The sequence below is a fragment of the Oncorhynchus kisutch genome, unplaced genomic scaffold (assembly GCF_002021735.2).
Source record: "Oncorhynchus kisutch isolate 150728-3 unplaced genomic scaffold, Okis_V2 scaffold829, whole genome shotgun sequence".
Classification (NCBI taxonomy): domain Eukaryota; kingdom Metazoa; phylum Chordata; class Actinopteri; order Salmoniformes; family Salmonidae; genus Oncorhynchus; species Oncorhynchus kisutch.
The window spans coordinates 44,139-67,062 of NW_022262774.1; the positions used below are offsets into that span (position 1 = coordinate 44,139).

At 45.1% G+C, this 22,924-nt stretch overlaps 2 protein-coding genes across 4 annotated transcripts in view; one reads left to right on the forward strand and one right to left on the reverse strand.

Annotated features, from left to right (window-relative positions):
• LOC116362337 (PRELI domain containing protein 3A) overlaps positions 1-4,149 on the forward strand; it is a 15,475-nt gene extending 11,326 nt beyond the window's left edge. Inside the window, exons 6-7 of one of the 3 annotated variants that reach the window (XR_004207747.1) lie at positions 2,021-3,343; positions 3,384-4,149. Coding sequence is in view for 2 of the 3 variants with exons in the window: in XM_031816590.1 (XP_031672450.1) it covers positions 2,021-2,290 (270 nt within the window). In the remaining variant the exon portion in view is untranslated. Of the gene's footprint in view, positions 1-164; positions 242-2,020 lie in introns of all 3 variants that reach the window. The other 2 variants (XM_031816591.1, XM_031816590.1) reach the window with 2 other exon arrangements.
• Positions 4,150-6,009: 1,860 nt separating this feature from the next.
• On the reverse strand, positions 6,010-22,527 carry LOC109887045 (F-box only protein 32). The gene is made up of 9 exons (XM_031816588.1): positions 22,228-22,527; positions 20,747-20,862; positions 20,549-20,598; positions 20,320-20,412; positions 15,519-15,612; positions 13,198-13,382; positions 11,500-11,682; positions 10,114-10,257; positions 6,010-9,283 (listed from the first exon to the last, which is right to left on the reverse strand). The coding sequence occupies exons 1-9, from the start codon at positions 22,338-22,340 to the stop codon at positions 9,194-9,196; spliced, it is 1,068 nt and encodes a 355-aa protein (XP_031672448.1). The 5' UTR covers positions 22,341-22,527; the 3' UTR covers positions 6,010-9,193.
• Between the last annotated feature and the right edge of the window lie 397 nt (positions 22,528-22,924).

A 22,924-nucleotide genomic window follows, 5' to 3' on the forward strand; every position in this document is an offset into this window, starting at 1 on the left:
GTCCACGGACCAAACTATCATTAGATGTCTCTGTATGGCTGACCCTCGACCATGTTTTCTCTGAAATGAGTTGGGATGCTCTAAGATATTCTCTCTGTGTTACTGTCTCTATAGGGTTGGGATGCTCTACCTAAGATCTTCTCTGTGTGTTACTGTCTCTATAGGGTTGGGATGCTATTGAGTGGATCATTCAGAACTCTGAAAGGGAGAACGTTCCTCTGTGTGAGCTGTACTGACTCTGGTAACTACTCTTCTCTGGCTGAGCTTAGCAGCACCTGACTGGTAACTACTCTTCTCTGGCTGAGCTTAGCAGCACCTGACTGGTAACTACTCTTCTCTGGCTGAGCTTAGCAGCACCTGACTGGTAACTACTCTTCTCTGGCTGAGCTTAGCAGCACCTGACTGGTAACTACTCTTCTCTGGCTGAGCTTAGCAGCACCTGACTGGTAACTACTCTTCTCTGGCCTAGCTTAGCAGCACCTGACTGGTAACTACTCTTCCCTGGCCTAGCTTAGCAGCACCTGACTGGTAACTACTCTTCCCTGGCCTAGCTTAGCAGCACCTGACTGGTAACTACTCTTCCCTGGCCTAGCTTAGCAGCACCTGACTGGTAACTACTCTTCCCTGGCCTAGCTTAGTAGCACCTGACTGGTAACTACTCATCTCTGGCTGAGCTCAGCAGCACCTGACTGGTAACTACTCTTCTCTGGCCTAGCTTAGCAGCACCTGACTGGTAACTACTCTTCTCTGGCTGAGCTCAGCAGCACCTGACTGGTAACTACTCTTCTCTGGCTGAGCTCAGCAGCACCTGCCTGGTAACTACTCTTCTCTGGCTGAGCTTAGCAGCACCTGCCTGGTAACTACTCTTCTCTGGCTGAGCTTAGCAGCACCTGCCTGGTAACTACTCTTCTCTGGCTGAGCTCAGCAGCACCTGACTGGTAACTACTCTTCTCTGGCTGAGCTTAGCAGCACCTGACTGGTAACTACTCTTCTCTGGCTGAGCTTAGCAGCACCTGACTGGTAACTACTCTTCTCTGGCTGAGCTTAGCAGCACCTGACTGGTAACTACTCTTCTCTGGCCTAGCTTAGCAGCACCTGACTGGTAACTACTCTTCTCTGGCTGAGCTCAGCAGCACCTGCCTGGTAACTACTCTTCTCTGGCTGAGCTTAGCAGCACCTGACTGGTAACTACTCTTCTCTGGCCTAGCTTAGCAGCACCTGACTGGTAACTACTCTTCTCTGGCTGAGCTTAGCAGCACCTGACTGGTAACTACTCTTCTCTGGCTGAGCTTAGCAGCACCTGACTGGTAACTACTCTTCTCTGGCTGAGCTCAGCAGCACCTGCCTGGTAACTACTCTTCTCTGGCTGAGCTTAGCAGCACCTGCCTGGTAACTACTCTTCTCTGGCTGAGCTTAGCAGCACCTGCCTGGTAACTACTCTTCTCTGGCTGAGCTCAGCAGCACCTGACTGGTAACTACTCTTCTCTGGCTGAGCTTAGCAGCACCTGACTGGTAACTACTCTTCTCTGGCTGAGCTTAGCAGCACCTGACTGGTAACTACTCTTCTCTGGCTGAGCTTAGCAGCACCTGACTGGTAACTACTCTTCTCTGGCCTAGCTTAGCAGCACCTGACTGGTAACTACTCTTCTCTGGCTGAGCTCAGCAGCACCTGCCTGGTAACTACTCTTCTCTGGCTGAGCTTAGCAGCACCTGACTGGTAACTACTCTTCTCTGGCCTAGCTTAGCAGCACCTGACTGGTAACTACTCTTCTCTGGCTGAGCTTAGCAGCACCTGACTGGTAACTACTCTTCTCTGGCTGAACTTAGCAGCACCTGCCTGCATGCTGCTGTAATGGTTCATTTAGACAATGGCCATTATCCTGCTACTTTCCCCTTTTTCCATTCATTCAAGATAATTAGAACCAGACAAGATCCAATACTTTCAGCAATGAAATGGGGAAAAGAAAGCGCCTGTCAACTTTCTGTCTGATAATAACACTTCTGCTATTGTTTCCTGCAGGAAGGGCCAATCAGAGGACTGTGTCGACCACATGATCAGGGACTATATCATCCTACACCAACCAGCCCTGACAAACCTCCCACATGGCAGCCAGCCCAGACAAACCTCCCACATGGCAACCAGCCCAGACAAACCTCCCACATGGCAACCAGCCCAGACAAAGCTCCCACATGGCAGCCAGCCCAGACAAACCTCCCACATGGCAACCAGCCCAGCCAACCCTCCCTGGTGACCAGGCTCCATAGAGGGCATCACAACCCTCCCTGGTGACCAGGCTTTATAGAGGGCATCACAACCCTCCCTGGTGACCAGGCTTCATAGAGGGCATCACAACCCTCATCACAACCCTCCCTGGTGACCAGGATCTATAGAGGGCATCACAACCCTCATCACAACCCTCCCTGGTGACCAGACTTTATAGAGGGCATCACAACCCTCATCACAACCCTCCCTGGTGACCAGGCTCCATAGAGGGCATCACAACCCTCCCTGGTGACCAGGCTCCATAGAGGGCATCACAACCCTCCCTGGTGACCAGGCTCCATAGAGGGCATCACAACCCTCCCTGGTGACCTGGCTTCATAGAGGGCATCACAACCCTTCCTGGTGACGAGGCTTCATAGAGGGCATCACAACCCTCCTCCATGCCCATAAAGAATGTTGCTGTCTGTCAAGTCGACGATCAATAGAAACACAAGGGTTATTAATATATCATCAGAAAGACTGCGATCATTGATCCTTCCACAGAAAGATTTCCCTACTGAGGGATTGAGGCCAACGTTAATGTCCAGGAGGATATTGATTGGATACAAAGGTCTATGATAGATGTAGGTTGCGTGCCATTTAGGATGCTATATAGGATGACATTTAGAATGCTATTTAGGATGCTATTTAGGATGCTATTTAGGATGCCATTTAGGATGCTATTTAGGATGCTATTCAGGATGCTATTTAGGATGCTATTTAGGATGCTATTCAGGATGCTATTTAGGATGCTATTCAGGATGCTATTCAGGATGCTATTTAGGATGCCATATGTAGTGTGAATTACATATAAAAGCTACAAAATGTCATTCTCCATATGAAATGCGGATGGTATTTGCTATGGAAATTATCTACTGCCATACACTGTATGAAGTATGCATTCAGCATTCTCATATGGGAGGTTCATCCAGGAATCTATCACAGCATTCTCATATGGGAGGTTCATCCAGGAATCTGTCACAACATTCTCTTACGGAAGGTTCTTCCAGGGAATCTGTCACAACATTCTCTTACGGAAGGTTCTTCCAGGGAATCTGTCACAACATTCTCTTACGGAAGGTTCTTCCAGGGAATCTGTCACAACATTCTCTTACGGAAGGTTCAATGGTTTTTCATATTTAAACGAGAGAGTTTCTTTGCCGTTTTAAACACAATGGATATTTCTTTGCACGTAGATAGTCTAGGATTATGAAGGTATATACATTAAATGAATGTACAGTGACCTCACATAGATAGGAAAACTACAGTAGAGCTAACAATGCAGTCAAAATATATCTAAATGTTCAGACAGAAAGTTCCAGGGTTAGAGAGAGAACAACCTCACTCTCCAGACCAGGGTGATATGTTCGGACAGAAAGTTCCAGGGTTAGAGAGAACAACCTCACTCTCCAGACCAGGGTGATATGTTCGGACAGAGAGTTCCAGGGTTAGAGAGAACAACCTCACTCTCCAGACCAGGGTGATATGTTCGGACAGAGAGTTCCAGGGTTAGAGAGAACAACCTCACTCTCCAGACCAGGGTGATATGTTCGGACAGAAAGTTCCAGGGTTAGAGAGAACAACCTCACTCTCCAGACCAGGGTGATATGTTCGGACAGAAAGTTCCAGGGTTAGAGAGAACAACCTCACTCTCCAGACCAGGGTGATATGTTCGGACAGAAAGTTCCAGGGTTAGAGAGAACAACCTCACTCTCCAGACCAGGGTGATATGTTCGGACAGAAAGTTCCAGGGTTAGAGAGAACAACCTCACTCTCCAGACCAGGGTGATATGTTCGGACAGAAAGTTCCAGGGTTAGAGAGAACAACCTCACTCTCCAGACCAGGGTGATATGTTACATAGCTGTGAACAGGACCTCGTTGGGTTGGCAAATGGACTTCATGATAAATGGGTATTTTAACAGGCTAACAAGTATTGGTAGTCGCTGCTGTCATTAACAACACTGGACCTATGTTTAAACTAATGTCTAAAATGGCATCCTATTCCCTACATAGTGCACTACATTAGACCAGGGCCCTATTCCCTATGTAGTGCACTACTTTAGACCAGAGCCCTATTCCCTACATAGTGCACTACTTTAAACCAGGGCCCTATTCCCTATGTAGTGCACTACTTTAGACCAGAGTCCAATGGCCAACTAAAGACACTTTACTGACTGGTTTATTTATAGCGTCTTCATATACTTGAATTATCACAGTTGATTTAATTGAATGTTAGAAATATATTTATTTTTGTTATAACATTGTGAAAATGGATTCTTATTTTTTATTTATTTAGTTTTTACTTCAGTTCATTTTAGTAAATACTTTCGTAACACTTATTGTTCTTTAAATTGCATTGTTGGTTAATGGCTTGTAAAGTGAACATTTCACATGTTGTGTTTGGCACATGTGACAAATAAAATTAGATTTTGATTTGAAACCTGCTGTGGACTAGTTACTCTCTCTTTACATACATGCAAATTACTTGGAAATATGCAAATATGGCCTATTTAGTCAACAGTCACTGGCCAATGAATAGAGGACTAGTCTGCAGCACCATCACTGACCGGCCAATAGGACAGAAGATCACGCTGCAGTAAAACCAAGTGGTCAGTTGATGGCGTAATTGAGCTATGGACTGACAGAATGCTGGACAACAAACAAAATGTTTTGGATCATAATTCTCATAATATCAGAACTGTATGACACGGGTTACAACTTGAGATCATCGTCAACCGTAAGGCTCTCCAGAGGTTAGTGAGGTCTGCACAACGCATCACCGGGGGCAAACTACCTGCCCTCCAGGACACCTACACCACCCGATGCTACAGGAAGGCCATAAAGATCATCAAGGACATCAACCACCCGAGCCACTGCCTGTTCACCCCGCTGTCATCCAGAAGGCGAGGTCAGTACAGGTGCATCAAAGCTGGGACTGAGAGACTGAAAAACAGCTTCTATCTCAAGGCCATCAGACTGTTAAACAGCCATCACTAACATTGAGTGGCTACTGCCAACACACTGTCAACGACACTGACTCTACTCCAGCCACTTTAATAATGGGAATTGATGGGAAATGATGTAAATATATCACTAGCCACTTTAAACAATGCTACCTTATATGTTACTTACCCTACATTATTCATCTCATATGCATACGTATATACTGTACTCTATATCATCGACTGCATCCTTATGTAATACATGTATCACTAGCCACTTTAACTATGCCACTTTGTTTACATACTCATCTCATATGTATATACTGTACTCGATATCATCTACTGTATCTTGCCTATGCTGCTCTGTACCATCACTCATTCATATATCTTTATGTACATATTCCTTATCCCCTTACACTGTGTATAAGACAGTAGTTTTGGAATTGTTAGTTAGATTACTTGTTTGTTATTACTGCATTGTCGGAACTAGAAGCACAAGCATTTCGCTACACTCGCATTAACATCTGCTAACCATGTGTATGTGACAAATAAATTTGATTTGATTTGATTTAGTTAAATAAAACAAACCTCGATCACAGCTAGAATAGAAGAACATATTCATTACTACATTTAATTCCTATTCCAATAACGCAGGACAAATGACTGAATATTCATGAGGGAGAGAGACAGCTAAAACACAGGACAAATGACTGAATATTCATGAGGGAGAGAGACAGCTAAAACACAGGACAAATGACTGAATATTCATGAGGGGGAGACAGCTAAAACAAAAACAACAAAAATCAGAAGTATTTTCAGTTTATTTATTGGACAGAAACATGGACATAAACACTGCATGTATTGGACATTACTCTACTGCCTAGGCAGTGTGAATAGGGGTCTGAGACTACGTCCCAAATGGAATACTAGTACGTGTGACCAGGGCTTCCTCTACCCATCAACACAGGCTGTTCCATCATGCTTCCTCTACCCATCAACACAGGCTGTTCCATCATGCTTCCTCTACCCATCAACACAGGCTGTTCCATCATGCTTCCTCTACCCATCAACACAGGCTGTTCCATCATGCTTCCTATACCCATCAACACAGGCTGTTCCATCATGCTTCCTATACCCACCAACACAGGCTGTTCCATCATGCTTCCTCTACCCATCAACACAGGCTGTTCCATCATGCTTCCTCTACCCATCAACACAGGCTGTTCCATCATGCTTCCTCTACCCACCAACACAGGCTGTTCCATCATGCTTCCTCTACCCACCAACACAGGCTGTTCCATCATGCTTCCTCTACCCACCAACAGGCTGTTCCATCATGCTTCCTCTACCCACCAATACAGGCTGTTCCATCATGCTTCCTCTACCCATCAACACAGGCTGTTCCATCATGCTTCCTCTACCCATCAACACAGGCTGTTCCATCATGCTTCCTCTACCCATCAACACAGGCTGTTCCATCATGCTTCCTCTACCAATCAACACAGGCTGTTCCATCATGCTTCCTCTACCCACCAACACAGGCTGTTCCATCATGCTTCCTCTACCCACCAACACAGGCTGTTCCATCATGCTTCCTCTACCCACCAAAAAAGGCTGTTCCATCATGCTTCCTCTACCCATCAACACAGGCTGTTCCATCATGCTTCCTCTACCCATCAACACAGGCTGTTCCATCATGCTTCCTCTACCCATCAACACAGGCTGTTCCATCATGCTTCCTCTACCCACCAACACAGGTTATTCAATATGTCAGACACACAAATCATTTAGAAAAACATTTGGGTATTTTTAAAAAAGCATCATCATGCAGGAAGCCATAAATAAACAAGTTATGAATTATTAAATAAAAAGAAGTCCTTCAAGCTTTTAAAATATATTGGTTTTCAAAGCTGCTCCTTCAGTACCATGTCAAGTTCTTCTTGTAAATAAATGTCTCCTAGATTAAAAAGTTAAAAACACAAGAATCTGAAAACATCCCACTTTTGTTCTTAACCAGCTGCTCTTGGGCACACCACCATAGCTATTATTATTATTATTATTATTCAGTGTCTTTGTAATATGGTTGGTAAAGCATTGGCAGCTAGTGACGACACACAAGCAAAATACAAAAAACATCTGTAAATATCAAATATATAAAAGTGAAAAAAAGGGGGATGGGGTTGTTTTTAGAAAATGATATGCAGTCAACATATCAAAAGAATATCATACCAGTCAACTTTGGTGAAAAACACCTTAGTAAAAAAAAATTACATTCTCCCAAAATGTGTCCCTGCCCCCCCCCCCATGCCAAAGCTAAAGCCGGATTCTCTCACCTTTTCCCAGATTACCCAAAAAATCTAATACTAAAAAACGTTGAAAATGTTTTTGTCCTTGAAATTGAGCCAAACTACTTACAAACTTCAAATCAGTTAATATATTCCCCTACCTTTTTCCCTTTTAGAAAATGAAAGCCATTTTGTTTTAAAACTAGGGCTGTCAAAGTTAACTCGTTAAATAACGCGTGACATTTGTAATTCAGTAAAAACAAAAATTGGACACCGTTAGTCTCCATTTCTTCATCACACGGAACCTTCTGAGCGCTCGTTTTCACACGGACCCTTTTGAGGGCTTGTTTCCGCACGGGCCGTTTTAAGCGCAACACACAACACGCTCTGTGCCTGGTCACCTCAGTCAGTGTGACCTCGGTCTCAGTAGCGCTGTCGGGCTCTTGTGGTGCACGACGCGCATAGCTTAGGAAAACTGACATGAAGTTCAACCATAAACACATTCCCAGGCGTTTCTTTAGAGAACAGCAAAAATATAATTTGTACAAAAGCGGTTAGCTTAGTTATGCTAACGCTAGCTAGCTAACCAAACTAAAATGTTTACAATGCCATGCCTGATTGCATCTTGAATCAACTAGCTAGCTAACTTCCCACAAAAACAGTAAATCCATTCCATTTGCCTAACGTTACTGTTTTAGTTCTCAGGTTACGTTCAGAAAAGTATCCCAATTCTAGTAGCAGCTTGTGACTAGTTGATGTTGAAGAACATAGATCAGTATCCTAGGCTAGATCTAATAGTTGTATTATATTTGACATGACCTCAGACCTGTCTGATCGGTTGTTAATTGGACAGGTTAATTAACATTGGACAGGTTTAAAAAGCTCTTTGTCTCCATGGATACGGTTCTATTTTCCTTATAGTCAACACTCCAATCAGAAATTGGCAGAACACTCATTTGGAATGCCTGAAGCGTTCAGGATGTGAGTGTGTGTGGCAAATGAGGAAGTGTTAAACTTCAAGAACATTGATAAGAGGGAGTAGAGGCCTACTGAAACATTGGGAGCGTTAACATCTATGTTCGCAGTGACTTTTGTGCCGTTTATAGTTTAAAATGCCATTAAAAAACATTCATACAGATGATTTTGTCTCTTTCCTTTACAATCCAAACATAGTATGCCTATATCTCAATGCAATGCTTTTTAAAATATATATATATATTTTTTTTTAGGGCCAAATTTAATAAAATAAAATACTACTAATGCTATTAACTCTATTAATTATTTGAATCGTTTGACAGCCCTATTTAAAACTAAACAAATTCACTTTTGCAAATGATTTCCTTTCTGGAAAATGTTTCAACTTTAGTATGCTGTTATGGGAGCCGTGCAGTAACTGCACTCAGGAAGAGAAGTGCACTTCATTTGAATTTACATTTTAAAAAGGACCAAACTTATTTAATAAACTTCAGAGTACTCTGTTCCACCTCATCCCCCCCTCTTCTTGTTCCACCATCTCTTTGATCAGTTTGTCAAGTTCACTTGTTCTCAGCTATAGAACTCCAGCTCCCAGAATCCTCAGCTCTCCAGAAACCAAGAATTCGATTGCATCATTTCCCCACTGCTTCCACTGAATCCATTTGATCGCACTATAAAAACAGTTCTGTACTGTATGTACAAAAGGCACTCAGGCTCCGTGTGGCTCTCAGAACTTGAAGAGGTTGATAAAGCCTTGTGGTGAAACAGGCTTACAGCAGCTCTCTGTGTTGTTGGCTGTGCAAGGGTGGTTTGTATCCTGAAACCACACAGAGGGAGAGAGAGAATTTCGTACAGTAAATTAATTCTAAAGTAACAGAAATAACTGTCTAATTACTATGTAATAAGTGTCACTTGTTTTTGAATAGAGAGAGACAGACACAGAGACACACACACAGAGAGAGACACACAGAGAGAGAGACACACACAGAGAGACAGAGAGAGTGATGTTGGAATGAGAGATGAAGTGTTCCCAACACTACCTTCCAGAAGAGGATGTGGCAGTGTGTGACACAGAGAGAGACAAAGAGAGTGATGTTGGAATGAGAGATGTTGAAGTGTTCCCAACACTACCTTCGAGAAGAGGATGTGGCAGTGTGTGACAGAGAGAGAGACAGAGAGAGTGATGTTGGAATGAGAGATGTTGAAGTGTTCCCAACACTACCTTCCAGAAGAGGATGTGGCAGTGTGTAACACAGAGAGAGAGTGATGATGGAATGAGAGATGTTGAAGTGTTCCCAACGCTACCTTCCAGAAGAGGATGTGGCAGTGTGTGACACAGAGAGAGAGAGATGTTGGAATGAGAGATGTTGAAGTGTTCCCAACACTACCTTCCAGAAGAGGATGTGGCAGTGTGTGACAGAGAGAGAGAGACAGAGATGATGGAATGAGAGATGTTGAAGTGTTCCCAACACTACCTTCCAGAAGAGGATGTGGCAGTGTGTGACAGAGAGAGAGACAGAGATGATGGAATGAGAGATGTTGAAGTGTTCCCAACACTACCTTCCAGAAGAGGATGTGGCAGTGTGTGACACAGAGAGAGAGACAGAGATGATGGAATGAGAGATGTTGAAGTGTTCCCAACACTACCTTCCAGAAGAGGATGTGGCAGTGTGTGCAGAACTGCAGGGTTTCACTGTATTGCTCTCTGACAGGGTAGCAGCGACACAGCTTAAAGTACATATTCTTCCACTCCAACTGGCCCTTGTCTGACACCATCAGACGCTTACGGATCTGCACAGAGAACACACCCACACACACACAACCTTTAGTCATGTTTAACTCCGAATGCTTGCAGCTTTTGATATCTGCACTGCAACAAAATAAAACACACAAAAAGAGAAGCATTCAGTTTTAGGGTTAAGGGTTAGAATTAGGTTTAGGGTTAGGAGCTAGGGTTAGAGTTTTAGGGTTAAGGGTTAGGAGCTAGGGTTAGAATTAGGTTTAGGGTTAGGAGCTAGGGTTAGAGTTTTAGGGTTAAGGGTTAGGAGCTAGGGTTAGAATTAGGTTTAGGGTTAGGAGCTAGGGTTAGAGTTTTAGGGTTAAGGGTTAGGAGCTAGGGTTAGAATTAGGTTTAGGGTTAGGAGCTAGGGTTAGAGTTTTAGGGTTAAGGGTTAGAGTTTTAGGGTTAAGGGTTAGGAGCTAGGGTTAGAGTTTTAGGGTTAAGGGTTAGGAGCTAGGGTTAGAGTTTTAGGGTTAGGAGCTAGGGTTAGAGTTTTAGGGTTAAGGGTTAGGAGCTAGGGTTAGAGTTTTAGGGTTAGGAGCTAGGGTTAGAGTTTTAGGGTTAGGAGCTAGGGTTAGAGTTTTAGGGTTAGGAGCTAGGGTTAGAGTTTTAGGGTTAGGAGCTAGGGTTAGAGTTTTAGGGTTAAGGGATAGGAGCTAGGGTTAGAGTTTTAGGGTTAAGGGTTAGGAGCTAGGGTTAGGGTTTTAGGGTTAAGGGTTAGGAGCTAGGGTTAGAGTTTTAGGGTTAAGGGTTAGGAGCTAGGGTTAGAGTTTTAGGGTTAAGGGTTAGGAGCTAGGGTTAGAGTTTTAGGGTTAGGAGCTAGGGTTAGAGTTTTAGGGTTAAGGGATAGGAGCTAGGGTTAGAGTTTTAGGGTTAAGGGTTAGGAGCTAGGGTTAGAGTTTTAGGGTTAGGAGCTAGGGTTAGAGTTTTAGGGTTAAGGGATAGGAGCTAGGGTTAGAGTTTTAGGGTTAAGGGTTAGGAGCTAGGGTTAGGGTTTTAGGGTTAAGGGTTAGGAGCTAGGGTTAGAGTTTTAGGGTTAAGGGTTAGGAGCTAGGGTTAGAGTTTTAGGGTTAAGGGTTAGGGTTTTAGGGTTAAGGGTTAGGAGCTAGGGTTAGGGTTTTAGGGTTAAGGGTTAGGAGCTAGGGTTAGAGTTTTAGGGTTAAGGTTAAGGAAAATAAGATTTGAAATGGGACTGACAAAGTTAGTTATACAAGACTGTGTGTGTATATATATAAATAAATACAAGTCTGTACCTGTCTGTCAGTGAAGTGGTACTGGCAGAGCCTCTTCCACAGCAACCTGTCCTCAGTGAGTTGTCCCAGGTCTGGAGTCACCTGTCCCAAACTGACCAGGTCCCTGCCATCTGACAGACGCTCCATGATGTTCAGCTGCAGGCTGGCAGGCAGTTCTGTTAGGGTCATACCCTTAGACACAGGCTGGATGGGGGGGGGGACAGTGGGTTAACTGCCTGTTCAGGGGCAGAACGACAGATTTGTACCTTGTCAGCTTGGGGGTTTGAACTTGCAACCTTCCGGTTACTAGTCCAACGCTCTAACCACTAGGCTACACTGCCCCCTCCACACTCTAACCACTAGGCCACCCTGCCACCTCTGCACTCTAACCACTAGGCCACCCTGCCACCTCTACACTCTAACCACTAGGCTACCCTGCCACCTCTACACTCTAACCACTAGGCTACCCTGCCACCTCTACACTCTAACCACTAGGCTACCCTGCCACCTCTACACTCTAACCACTAGGCTACCCTGCCACCTCTACACTCTAACCACTAGGCTACCCTGCCACCTCTACACTCTAACCACTAGGCTACCCTGCCGCCTCTACACTCTAACCACTAGGCTACCCTGCCACCTCTACACTCTAACCACTAGGCTACCCTGCCACCTCTACACTCTAACCACTAGGCTACCCTGCCACCTCTACACTCTAACCACTAGGCTACCCTGCCACCTCTACACTCTAACCACTAGGCTACCCTGCCAGCTCTACACTCTAACCACTAGGCTACCCTGCCAGCTCTACACTCTAACCACTAGGCTACCCTGCCACCTCTACACTCTAACCACTAGGCTACCCTGCCACCTCTACACTCTAACCACTAGGCTACCCTGCCGCATAAGGTGGAAGCTTTTGGTTCGGCTTCCTTTTCTACCTTCAGCAACAATATATTCCTTATATCCATTCTTATTAAAGCATCTCTAGTCCTGGGGGTATCAGTGATTGGCTGAATTAGTCCTGGGGGTATCAGTGATTGGCTGAATTAGTCCTGGGGGTATCAGTGATTGGCTGAATTAGTCCTGGGGGTATCAGTGATTGGCTGAATTAGTCCTGGGGGTATCAGTGATTGGCTGAATTAGTCCTGGGGGTATCAGTGATTGGCTGAATTAGTCCTGGGGGTATCAGTGATTGGCTGAATTAGTCCTGGGGGTATCAGTGATTGGCTGAATTAGTCCTGGGGGTATCAGTGATTGGCTGAATTCCAACTAGCTGGTCTCACAGGTCTAAAACAACGAAGGTAAATCCAGAAACGTAGAGATGCCTGCAGGATCCCAGGACCAGAGTGGCCTTCCTCCATTCTAATATAGTCTTTCATTTCCTTGACAGATTCCTTATGATCCTGTAAACGTTTGGGGGCTCAACCCTGTTGATCTGAATATTGTCCAGCTGTTGTTGCCACTTCAGGATGTTCTCCATGCTAACTAGCTAACTAACTAGCTAACTAGCTGTGCCTGTCCTACTCATCCTGTTGATCTGAATGTTGTCTAGCTGTTATTGCCACTGTAGAATGTTCTCCATGCTAACTAGCTAACTAACTAGCTGTGCCTGTCCTACTCACCCTGTTGATCTGAATGTTGTCTAGCTGTTATTGCCACTGTAGAATGTTCTCCATGCTAACTAGCTAACTAACTAGCTGTGCCTGTCCTACTCACCCTGTTGATCTGAATGTTGTCCAGCTGTTGTTGCCACTGCAGGATGTTCTCCATGCGATGAACCCAACAGTTGATGTTGCCCACCAGAACAGACTTCCCCATATCCTGCACCAGACCACACAGAGACACGTACAGGGTCTGAAGGAGCTCCTTGATGGGCCGAACATTCTGCTGATCACCGAGGACTGTGGAGGGAGAGGACAAGAGAAACATTTTTCAGCAACTCTCAGGAAGACAAAATGGAAGTAGATTTCATTAGTACTTCTAAACTTTGTATTATAAATGTGTTATTTCATTTTAAAAAAGGACACATCGTGTCAGTGCAGTTAATACACATGGTGTTCCCTTGGAGGTGCTATTTACACCACCCAGAGCAGTTAATACACATGGTGTTCCCGTGGAGGTGCTATTTACACCACCCAGAGCAGTTAATACACATGGTGTTCCCTTGGTAGTGCTATTTACACCACCCAGTGCAGTTAATACACATGGTGTTCCCTTGGAGGTGCTATTTACACCACCCAGTGCAGTTAATACACATGGTGTTCCCTTGGAGGTGCTATTTACACCACCCAGTGCAGTTAATACACATGGTGTTCCCTTGGAGGTGCTATTTACACCACCCAGAGCAGTTAATACACATGGTGTTCCCTTGGAGGTGCTATTTACACCACCCAGAGCAGTTAATACACATGGTGTTCCCTTGGTAGTGCTATTTACACCACCCAGAGCAGTTAATTCACATGGTGTTCCCTTGGTATTGCCATTTACACCACCCTGAGCAGTTAATTCACATGGTGTTCCCTTGGTAGTGCTATTTACACCACCCTGAGCAGTTAATTCACATGGTGTTCCTTGGTAGTGTCATTTACACCAGCCATTCTAGATCTACCAATGGGTTCATAACATTTCCTAAACAACATGAACCTTTGTTTAACCTGAAGGAACATCTAGTTTACACAGGAGGACTGTGTGTTGACTGTTATCATTTCCACAGAGAACCATTATGTAGCGGCCATGATTCATTACACCTCCTATCATTTCCACTGGGAACCATTATGTAGTGATTCATTACACCTCCTATCATTTCCACTGAGAACCATTATGTAGTGATTCATTACACCTCCTATCATTTCCACTGAGAACCATTGTAGTGATTCATTACACCTCCTATCATTTCCACTGGGAACCATTATGTAGTGATTCATTACACCTCCTATCATTTCCACTGAGAACCATTATGTAGTGGCCATGATTCAGCGAGCTGATGGTTCAATGAGTTTTGATGACATTTACATGACCTGGTCTCTTGAGCATGATTAGAGGAAGTATGGAGGTCGTAATGCTCCCCAGACCTGGTTGTTGAGGTTGTTGACATGATAAGAGGAAGTATGGAGGTCGTAGTGCTCCCCAGACCTGGTCTCTTGAGCATGATTAGAGGAAGTATGGAGGTCGTAGTGCTCCCCAGACCTGGTTGTTGACATGATTAGAGGAAGTATGGAGGTCGTAGTGCTCCCCAGACCTGGTTGTTGACATGATTAGAGGAAGTATGGAGGTCGTAGTGCTCCCCAGACCTGGTTGTTGACATGATTAGAGGAAGTATGGAGGTCGTAGTGCTCCCCAGACCTGGTTGTTGACATGATAAGAGGAAGTATGGAGGTCGTAGTGCTCCCCAGACCTGGTTGTTGACATGATAAGAGGAAGTATGGAGGTCGTAGTGCTCCCCAGACCTGGTTGTTGACATGATTAGAGGAAGTATGGAGGTCGTAGTGCTCCCCAGACCTGGTTGTTGACATGATTAGAGGAAGTATGGAGGTCGTAGTGCTCCCCAGACCTGGTTGTTGACATGATTAGAGGAAGTATGGAGGTCGTAGTGCTCCCCAGACCTGGTTGTTGACATGATTAGAGGAAGTATGGAGGTCGTAGTGCTCCCCAGACCTGGTTGTTGACATGATTAGAGGAAGTATGGAGGTCGTAATGCTCCCCAGACCTGGTTGTTGACATGATTAGAGGAAGTATGGAGGTCGTAATGCTCCCCAGACCTGGTTGTTGACATGATTAGAGGAAGTATGGAGGTCGTAGTGCTCCCCAGACCTGGTTGTTGACATGATTAGAGGAAGTATGGAGGTCGTAGTGCTCCCCAGACCTGGTTGTTGACATGATTAGAGGAAGTATGGAGGTCGTAGTGCTCCCCAGACCTGGTCTCTTGAGCATGATAAGAGGAAGTATGGAGGTACACAATAATAAACTAGGAAGTCATTAAGAAATGAAGAGAGGGGGAGAAAGACCAGATTTGAGATTCAAACAGAAAGAGAGCTCACCTTTCTGCACCACTCTCTCCAGGATGTTCATGTAATTTTTCTGAGCCACTCCGCTGAGCGAGGGCAGCTGGGACTTGGCAATGAGCTCCAGCAGCTAGAGAGAGACAGGGAGAGAGAGAGAGACAGAAAACAGACATAAATATCAGCAGGCTTACTGTCAGACTCACAGACTCTGTGTTCCTCCATTACTTACTGTATGAAGCAGTGCACTATGGGCCCTGGTCAGAAGCAGTGCACTATGGGCCCTGGTCAGAAGCAGTGCACTATGGGCCCTGGTCAGAAGCAGTGCACTATGGGCCCTGGTCAGAAGCAGTGCACTATGGGCCCTGGTCAGAAGCAGTGCACTATGGGCCCTGGTCAGAAGCAGTGCACTATGGGCCCTGGTCAGAAGCAGTGCACTATGGGCCCTGGTCAAGCTGTTCTTCCATGACTGACTGCTTATTATGGTTTTTCTCTCTGTAGGTGTAGAAAGACAGACGGAGCTCCTTTCAAAACAACAATCTCCTGGTCTCTAACTATCATCAGACTGTTGGAACGGAGGTGGTGTCTCCAGGTCTCTAACTATCATCAGACTGTTGGAACGGAGGAGGTGTCTCCAGGTCTCTATCATCAGACTGTTGGAACGGAGGAGGTGTCTCCTGGTCTCTATCATCAGACTGTTGGAACGGAGGAGGTGTCTCCAGGTCTCTAACTATCATCAGACTGTTGGAACGGAGGAGGTGTCTCCTGGTCTCTAACTATCATCAGACTGTTGGAACGGAGGAGGTGTCTCCAGGTCTCTAACTATCATCAGACTGTTGGAACAGAGGAGGTGTCTCCTGGTCTCTAACTAACATCAGACTGTTGGAACGGAGGAGGAGTCTCCTGGTCTCTATCATCAGACTGTTGGAACGGAGGAGTTGTCTCCTGGTCTCTATCATCAGACTGTTGGAACGGAGGTGGTGTTTGGAAACTCTGCACCTGGCTAGAACTCTCTAGCCCCATCATGACTCAGTGGATACACAGACACATTCTTGAAAGGGAACATCTATGCATGAATCCTATAGCGGCTTGAGAGCGTGCTCCTGTGTGTGTCTCCCCCTGTGTGTTTACATGCCTACAGTATCCCTGTCACTTTAAAGAAGCCACTAGAACACTGTTCCCACTGGCTAGGACAGGGTGTCTCTAGTCCAACACAGTGTACACCACGGCATCTAGTCTAACACAGTGTACACCACGGCATCTCTAGTCTAACACAGTGTACACCACGGCCAGGACAGGTTGTCTCTAGTCTAACACAGTGTACACCACGGCATCTAGTCTAACACAGTGTACACCACGGCATCTAGTCTAACACAGTGTACACCACGGCCAGGACAGGGTGTCTCTAGTCCAACACAATGTACACCACGGCATCTAGTCTAACACAGTGTACACCACGGCCAGGACAGGGTGTCTCTAGTCCAACACAATGTACACCACGGCATCTAGTCTAACACAGTGTACACCACGGCATCTAGTCTAACACAGTGTACACCACGGCCAGGACAGGGTGTCTCTAGTCCAACACAATGTACACCACGGCATCTAGTCTAACACAGTGTACACCACGGCCAGGACAGGGGTGGCATGCAACAACAGACACAGCTACTGACATCATGGAGAAACTGGTCCTTACACAACTCTGGACAGGACATGTGACCATTGTCAGCACCCCCCCCCCCCCCCCCACATGCTTCCCATCCCAAACAGTTTACGCATATAAATACATGAATAATATACTGTATATAATGACCACATTCAGTGGTGTTTCTGTTGTTCGGTGAAGTTATTTTTTTGTGGTTGTTAGTGCAGAACATTTTGTCTCAAGGCAAGCCTCAGTCTGGGAGCCTCAGTCCGGGAGCCTCAGTCCGGGAGCCTCAGTCCGGGAGCCTCAGTCCGGGAGCCTCAGTCCGGGAGCCTCAGTCCGGGAGCCTCAGTCTCCACCCCTTCGCCAGTGATTGGTCAACAGTAAGAGTTCTTCAGTTGAAGGGTTTGTTTTCATTCGACAAAAATATCAGAATCGTTTTCATGCACATTTTTTTCCCCCCACTTGAAAAATATTAAAACAAACATCTTTGTTTGTACAACTAAGATCTGCTCGGTAATAATGAATGACAGATTGGGGGCGGATCCCGAGTGGCGCAGTGGTTTAAGGCGTCACTACAGACCCGGGTTTGTTCCCAGGCGGTGTCACAACCGGTCATGATCGGGAGTACCATTGGGCGGCGCACAATTGGCACAGCGTCGTCCGGGGTTAGGGGAAGGGGCTTTACTTGGCTCATGGCGCTCTAGCGTCTCCTTGTGGTGGGCCGGGCGCCTGCAGGCTGACTCGGATGGCAGTTGAACGGTGTTTCCTCCGACACATTGGTGCGGTTGGCTTCCGGGTTAGGTGGGCAGGGTGTTTGTGAAGTGCGGTTTTGGCGGGTCACGTTTCAGAGGACGCATGACTCGACCTTCACCTCCCGAGCACGTAGGGGAGTTGCAGCGATGAGACAAGATCATAATTGAGGAAAAAAAAAGGAGGCAAAATAAAACAAATAGCATAATAATTAATGATTTATTGATCTGCGATTAATTCAGACTATTTTTAGGAAGTGTATCATGGCTACAGCATCTCAAAATGGACGCATTTTTCTCGTTTTTCAAGCGAAGGTCTTTTATTGAGTTTGGCTATATCGCCAGCCAAACTGAAGCATGCGGAAGGCTTTACCCTCCCCTCAACCTCCCTCAAGTGTCAGTGTGCCTCTCCTCTCCCCCCCCCCCCCCTACCTCTTCACAGCCCCAACAAGTGTCTGTGCGTGGAGGAATGGCAGCAGTAGGTCAGGACATTGTGTGTATATGTGTGTACTTATAGCCTCCACTCTACACTAACTAAACGTCAACATAGGTTTTGTCGGTCTCCATTTCCACTAACCCAGAGAGTATTGCCTAATAGATCAACACGTAGCTGTGTTTCCATGATCGTTGTTGTGTCACCCTATGGGCCCGGCTTAAAAAGTAGTGCACTACATTATATAGGGAATACGGTGGCATTTGGGACGCAGTGGTAAACCTGATCGGTGGTAAACCTGATCGGTGGTAAACCTGATCGGTGGTAAACCTGATCGGTGGTAAACGAGAACCTCACTAATAGCATGCAGCAGCACACTAACCTGAACAGCACATCCTAGACCAATATATATATGTTAAGAACTCATATATATATATATATATATAGGCCCCTACTACCGTTACCTAAGATATTATTCTGATGATCGTCTGTACTTACTGTTCAGAATAATCTAGTTCTCTTTTAAATCAACAGAGAGAGAGAGAGGTGTTCAAAGCAGACCACCAAAAATACACCGTATCGCTCTCTCCCTCACAGAGTCTCTCTCTCGCTCCCTCACAGGCCGCTGTGAGTTAAGAGAATATCTCCAAAGAGCCTCTTGTCTGGATTGAAGTGATAAGGCCCAGAGAGAGAGACAGCAGAGACAGCGAGACAGCAGAGAGAGAGAGAGAGAGACAGCAGAGAGAGAGAGACAGCAGAGAGAAAGAGACAGCAGAGAGAAAGAGACAGCAGAGAGAAAGAGACAGCAGAGAGAGAGAGACAGCAGAGCGACAGCAGAGAGAAAGAGAGACAGCAGAGCGACAGCAGAGAGAAAGAGACAGCAGAGCGACAGCAGAGAGAAAGAGACAGCAGAGCGACAGCAGAGAGAAAGAGAGACAGCAGAGCGAAAGAGAGACAGCAGAGCGACAGCAGAGAGAAAGAGAGACAGCAGAGCGAAAGAGAGACAGCAGAGCGAGAGAGACAGCAGAGCGAGAGAGACAGCAGAGCGAGAGAGACAGCAGAGCGAGAGAGACAGCAGAGCGAGAGAGACAGCAGAGCGAGAGAGACAGCAGAGAGAGAGAGAGACAGCAGAGCGACAGCAGAGAGAAAGCAGAGCGAAAGAGAGACAGCAGAGCGACAGCAGAGAGAAAGCGAGACAGCAGAGAGACAGCAGAGAGAGAGGTGAAGCAAGGAAGAGAAGAGAGCGAGCAGAGAGACCTACACCCCCAGAACATAACACAGCCCTTTAAACACCCCTCAGTACTGTGTCTGAGGTTAACCCTTTAAACACCCCTCAGTACTGTGTCTGAGGTTAACCCTTTAAACACCCCTCAGTACTGTGTCTGAGGTTAACCCTTTAAACACCCCTCAGTACTGTGTCTGAGGTTAACCCTTTATACACCCCTCAGTACTGTGTCTGAGGTTAACCCTTTAAAAAGGTTAAAACTCCTCCTACTCTCTATGGTAACACCCTTTAAACTCCTCCTACTCTCTGTGGTAACACCATTTAAACTCCTCCTACTCTCTGTGGTAACACCCTTTAAACTCCTCCTCCTCTCTGTGGTAACACCCTTTAAACTCCTCCTACTCTCTGTGGTAACACCCTTTAAACTCCTCCTACTCTCTGTGGTAACACCCTTTAAACTCCTCCTACTCTCTGTGGTAACACCCGGTAATGTTCAACAACACATTAGTATGAATGCACAATGTCATATTTGTAATTTTCCTAAGGTGACGCCGAAGGACAATTCACATCCTCAGATGGACAATAAAGTTATGTTCCCATCTCATGGGAATCGTCAGATGGACAATAAAGTTATGTTCCCGTCTCATGGGAATCCTCAGATGGACAATAAAGTTATATTCCAATCTCATAGGAATCCCCCGATGGGAACATAACTTTATTGTCCATCTCATAGTAATCCCTTCATGATGATTTAACACAGAAGTAGAAGGGAGAAGTCAACCCACCCGTACGACATAGTTGAACCTCCGGTTGTCCTTGATGGCGCTGCAGAAGTCCAGCCGGTTGAAAGCTTCTCCCAGAGTGCAGTAACCATGACGCTGGGATAATTAGGATGATCGGGTATTAGTGTCTGGTTCACGGGGCAACAGGGTATACAGTAACTGTTTATGTTTAGAATGACTATGGTAATAAAGAGACAGTCCTTCCTTTCCTTTCCTTCCTTCCTTTCCTTACCTCTTTAGTGCTTCCTTTGTGAACGTAAATCCATTTCTCTTTGTGGAAATCTGTAGGAAAAAGGAGAGTGTGTTATTGAGGACGTTCATAAAAATAAAAAATAAAGAACCTAGCATCACCGTGGAGACGACAATTTCCTGTGTAAAATGTCTTTATGATGTCATTGGCCGGTACTGTAATACTGTAGGTTAAACTTACAGGGAATTTTTGCGTTGTTGTTCATGCAGTCTTTCCTTCTCTTCTTGGCTGCCATGTCGTATGTAACAGACAACCGCAGATTCTCCTGGAAGCATTCGTCCTCCGTTTTACAATAGCTGGAAGACAGACCATACATCCTGTTAGCCATAGCTGGAAGACATACCATACATCCTGTTAGCCATAGCTGGAAGACAGACCATACATTCTGTTAGCAACAGCTGGAAGACAGACCATACATCCTGTTAGCCATAGCTGGAAGACAGACCATACATCCTGTTAGCCATAGCTGGAAGACAGACCATACATCCTGTTAGCCATAGTTGGAAGACAGACCATACATCCTGTTAGCAATAGCTGGAAGACAGACCATACATCCTGTTAGCAATAGCTGGAAAAGAGACCATACATCCTGTTAGCAATAGCTGGAAGACAGACCATACATCCTGTTAGCAATAGCTGGAAAAGAGACCATACATCCTGTTAGCAATAGCTGGAAGACAGACCATACATCCAGTTTAGCAATAGCTGGAAGACAGACCATACATCCAGTTTAGCAATAGCTGGAAGACAGACCATACATCCTGTTAGCAATAGCTGGAAAAGAGACCATACATCCTGTTAGCAATAGCTGGAAGACAGACCATACATCCTGTTAGCAATAGCTGGAAAAGAGACCATACATCCTGTTAGCAATAGCTGGAAGACAGACCATACATCCAGTTTAGCAATAGCTGGAAGACAGACCATACATCCTGTTAGCCATAGCTGGAAGACAGACCATACACCCAGTTACACATCTGGTGTACAAAAAGCGAAATTTATGCACTTTAAAACAAAACATTTTTTTTTTTGAGTTTTATCATTGTATGAAATGTTTTTAAAAATGGCTCATTTGAGATGATACTATGGTTTTCCAAACAGGTAGGATTATAGTTGGCTTCAAACTGCCTGGAGTCAGGATCCACTGTAATTCCAACAGACGTCGTCTAATCCCATCACTTGCACAGTAGTTATTTATAGCACAATGATTAACGAGTAGGAACACAGGCTCAAAACACACAACAACAACAATAGCCGTCTCCTGCTTAGCCGTGTAGTTTAACAGCAAGAGCAAATACCGTATTGTGAGTAATGTCACATTAGGTTTCTATCGCTTATCTATTTATCACTTATTTTAGAGGTAGACTGGATGTCAAATTGTCAATATGAATATATTTTTTCTCCTCCAATCTCTCAATTGAAGGGGATTTATTGGTATGGGAAACATGTGTTAACATGGCCAACGCAAGTGAACTAGATGATAAATAAAAGTGTCTCTCTCTCTATCGCTCTCAGAGCATTTCATGGGAAAACTCCTTGGATAACTTGATGGCGCACTTCAGTTGTTCTCGATGTCACTAGCTGGTGTCGATGCTGCTCAAGACAAAATCTATCAGGAAGCCCCCACACAACAAAAAATAAACTCAGTTTCCGATACTGACCTCACGTCTGAGTCATTGCTGTTTTTGTCGTCTAAAGAATAGTTTTTCCATCCTTCTTCAGTTTTAACCCAGCTCTGACCCGGGGACCGCCAATCCTGTCCTAGAAAAGGCATTCTCGACAAAATTAAAAATCAACAACGCCGAAAGAAAATGATAGTTCTGACTTTATGTTGAAGAACGTTAAATGTTGTAAGATATAGGTTTGTTTTTGTCTCCCGTCTGCTCTTCAATAAAGTGTCTGATGTGTTGTCTAGTATTGTGACTGCGCAGCGGCCCTTTTTATTCTCCTGTGAACAATCCGGAAAGTCAACACTTGAGCTCCTCCCCCTTTTGGAAACTGTGCGGCAACACGTGGCTTTGTTTATCTTCTTCTCTATTGCAAAACGACCCAGGGAAGGAATACTGTCAACCACAGTGGGGGGTTTAGGGGGCAAATGTCGTGTGCTGGAAGATACATATTTTATATACATGTATATATATATATTTTATACTGCTGAATCAGAGCTTTTCCATTCCAGTATTTTACTTGCTATATTGTATTTACTTTGCCATCATGGCCTTTTTTGCCTTTACCTCCCTTCTCACCTCATTTGCTCACATTGTATATAGACTTGTTTATACTGCATTATTGACTGTATGTTTGTTTTTACTCCATGTTTAACTCTGTGTCGTTTTATCTGTCGAACTGCTTTGCTTT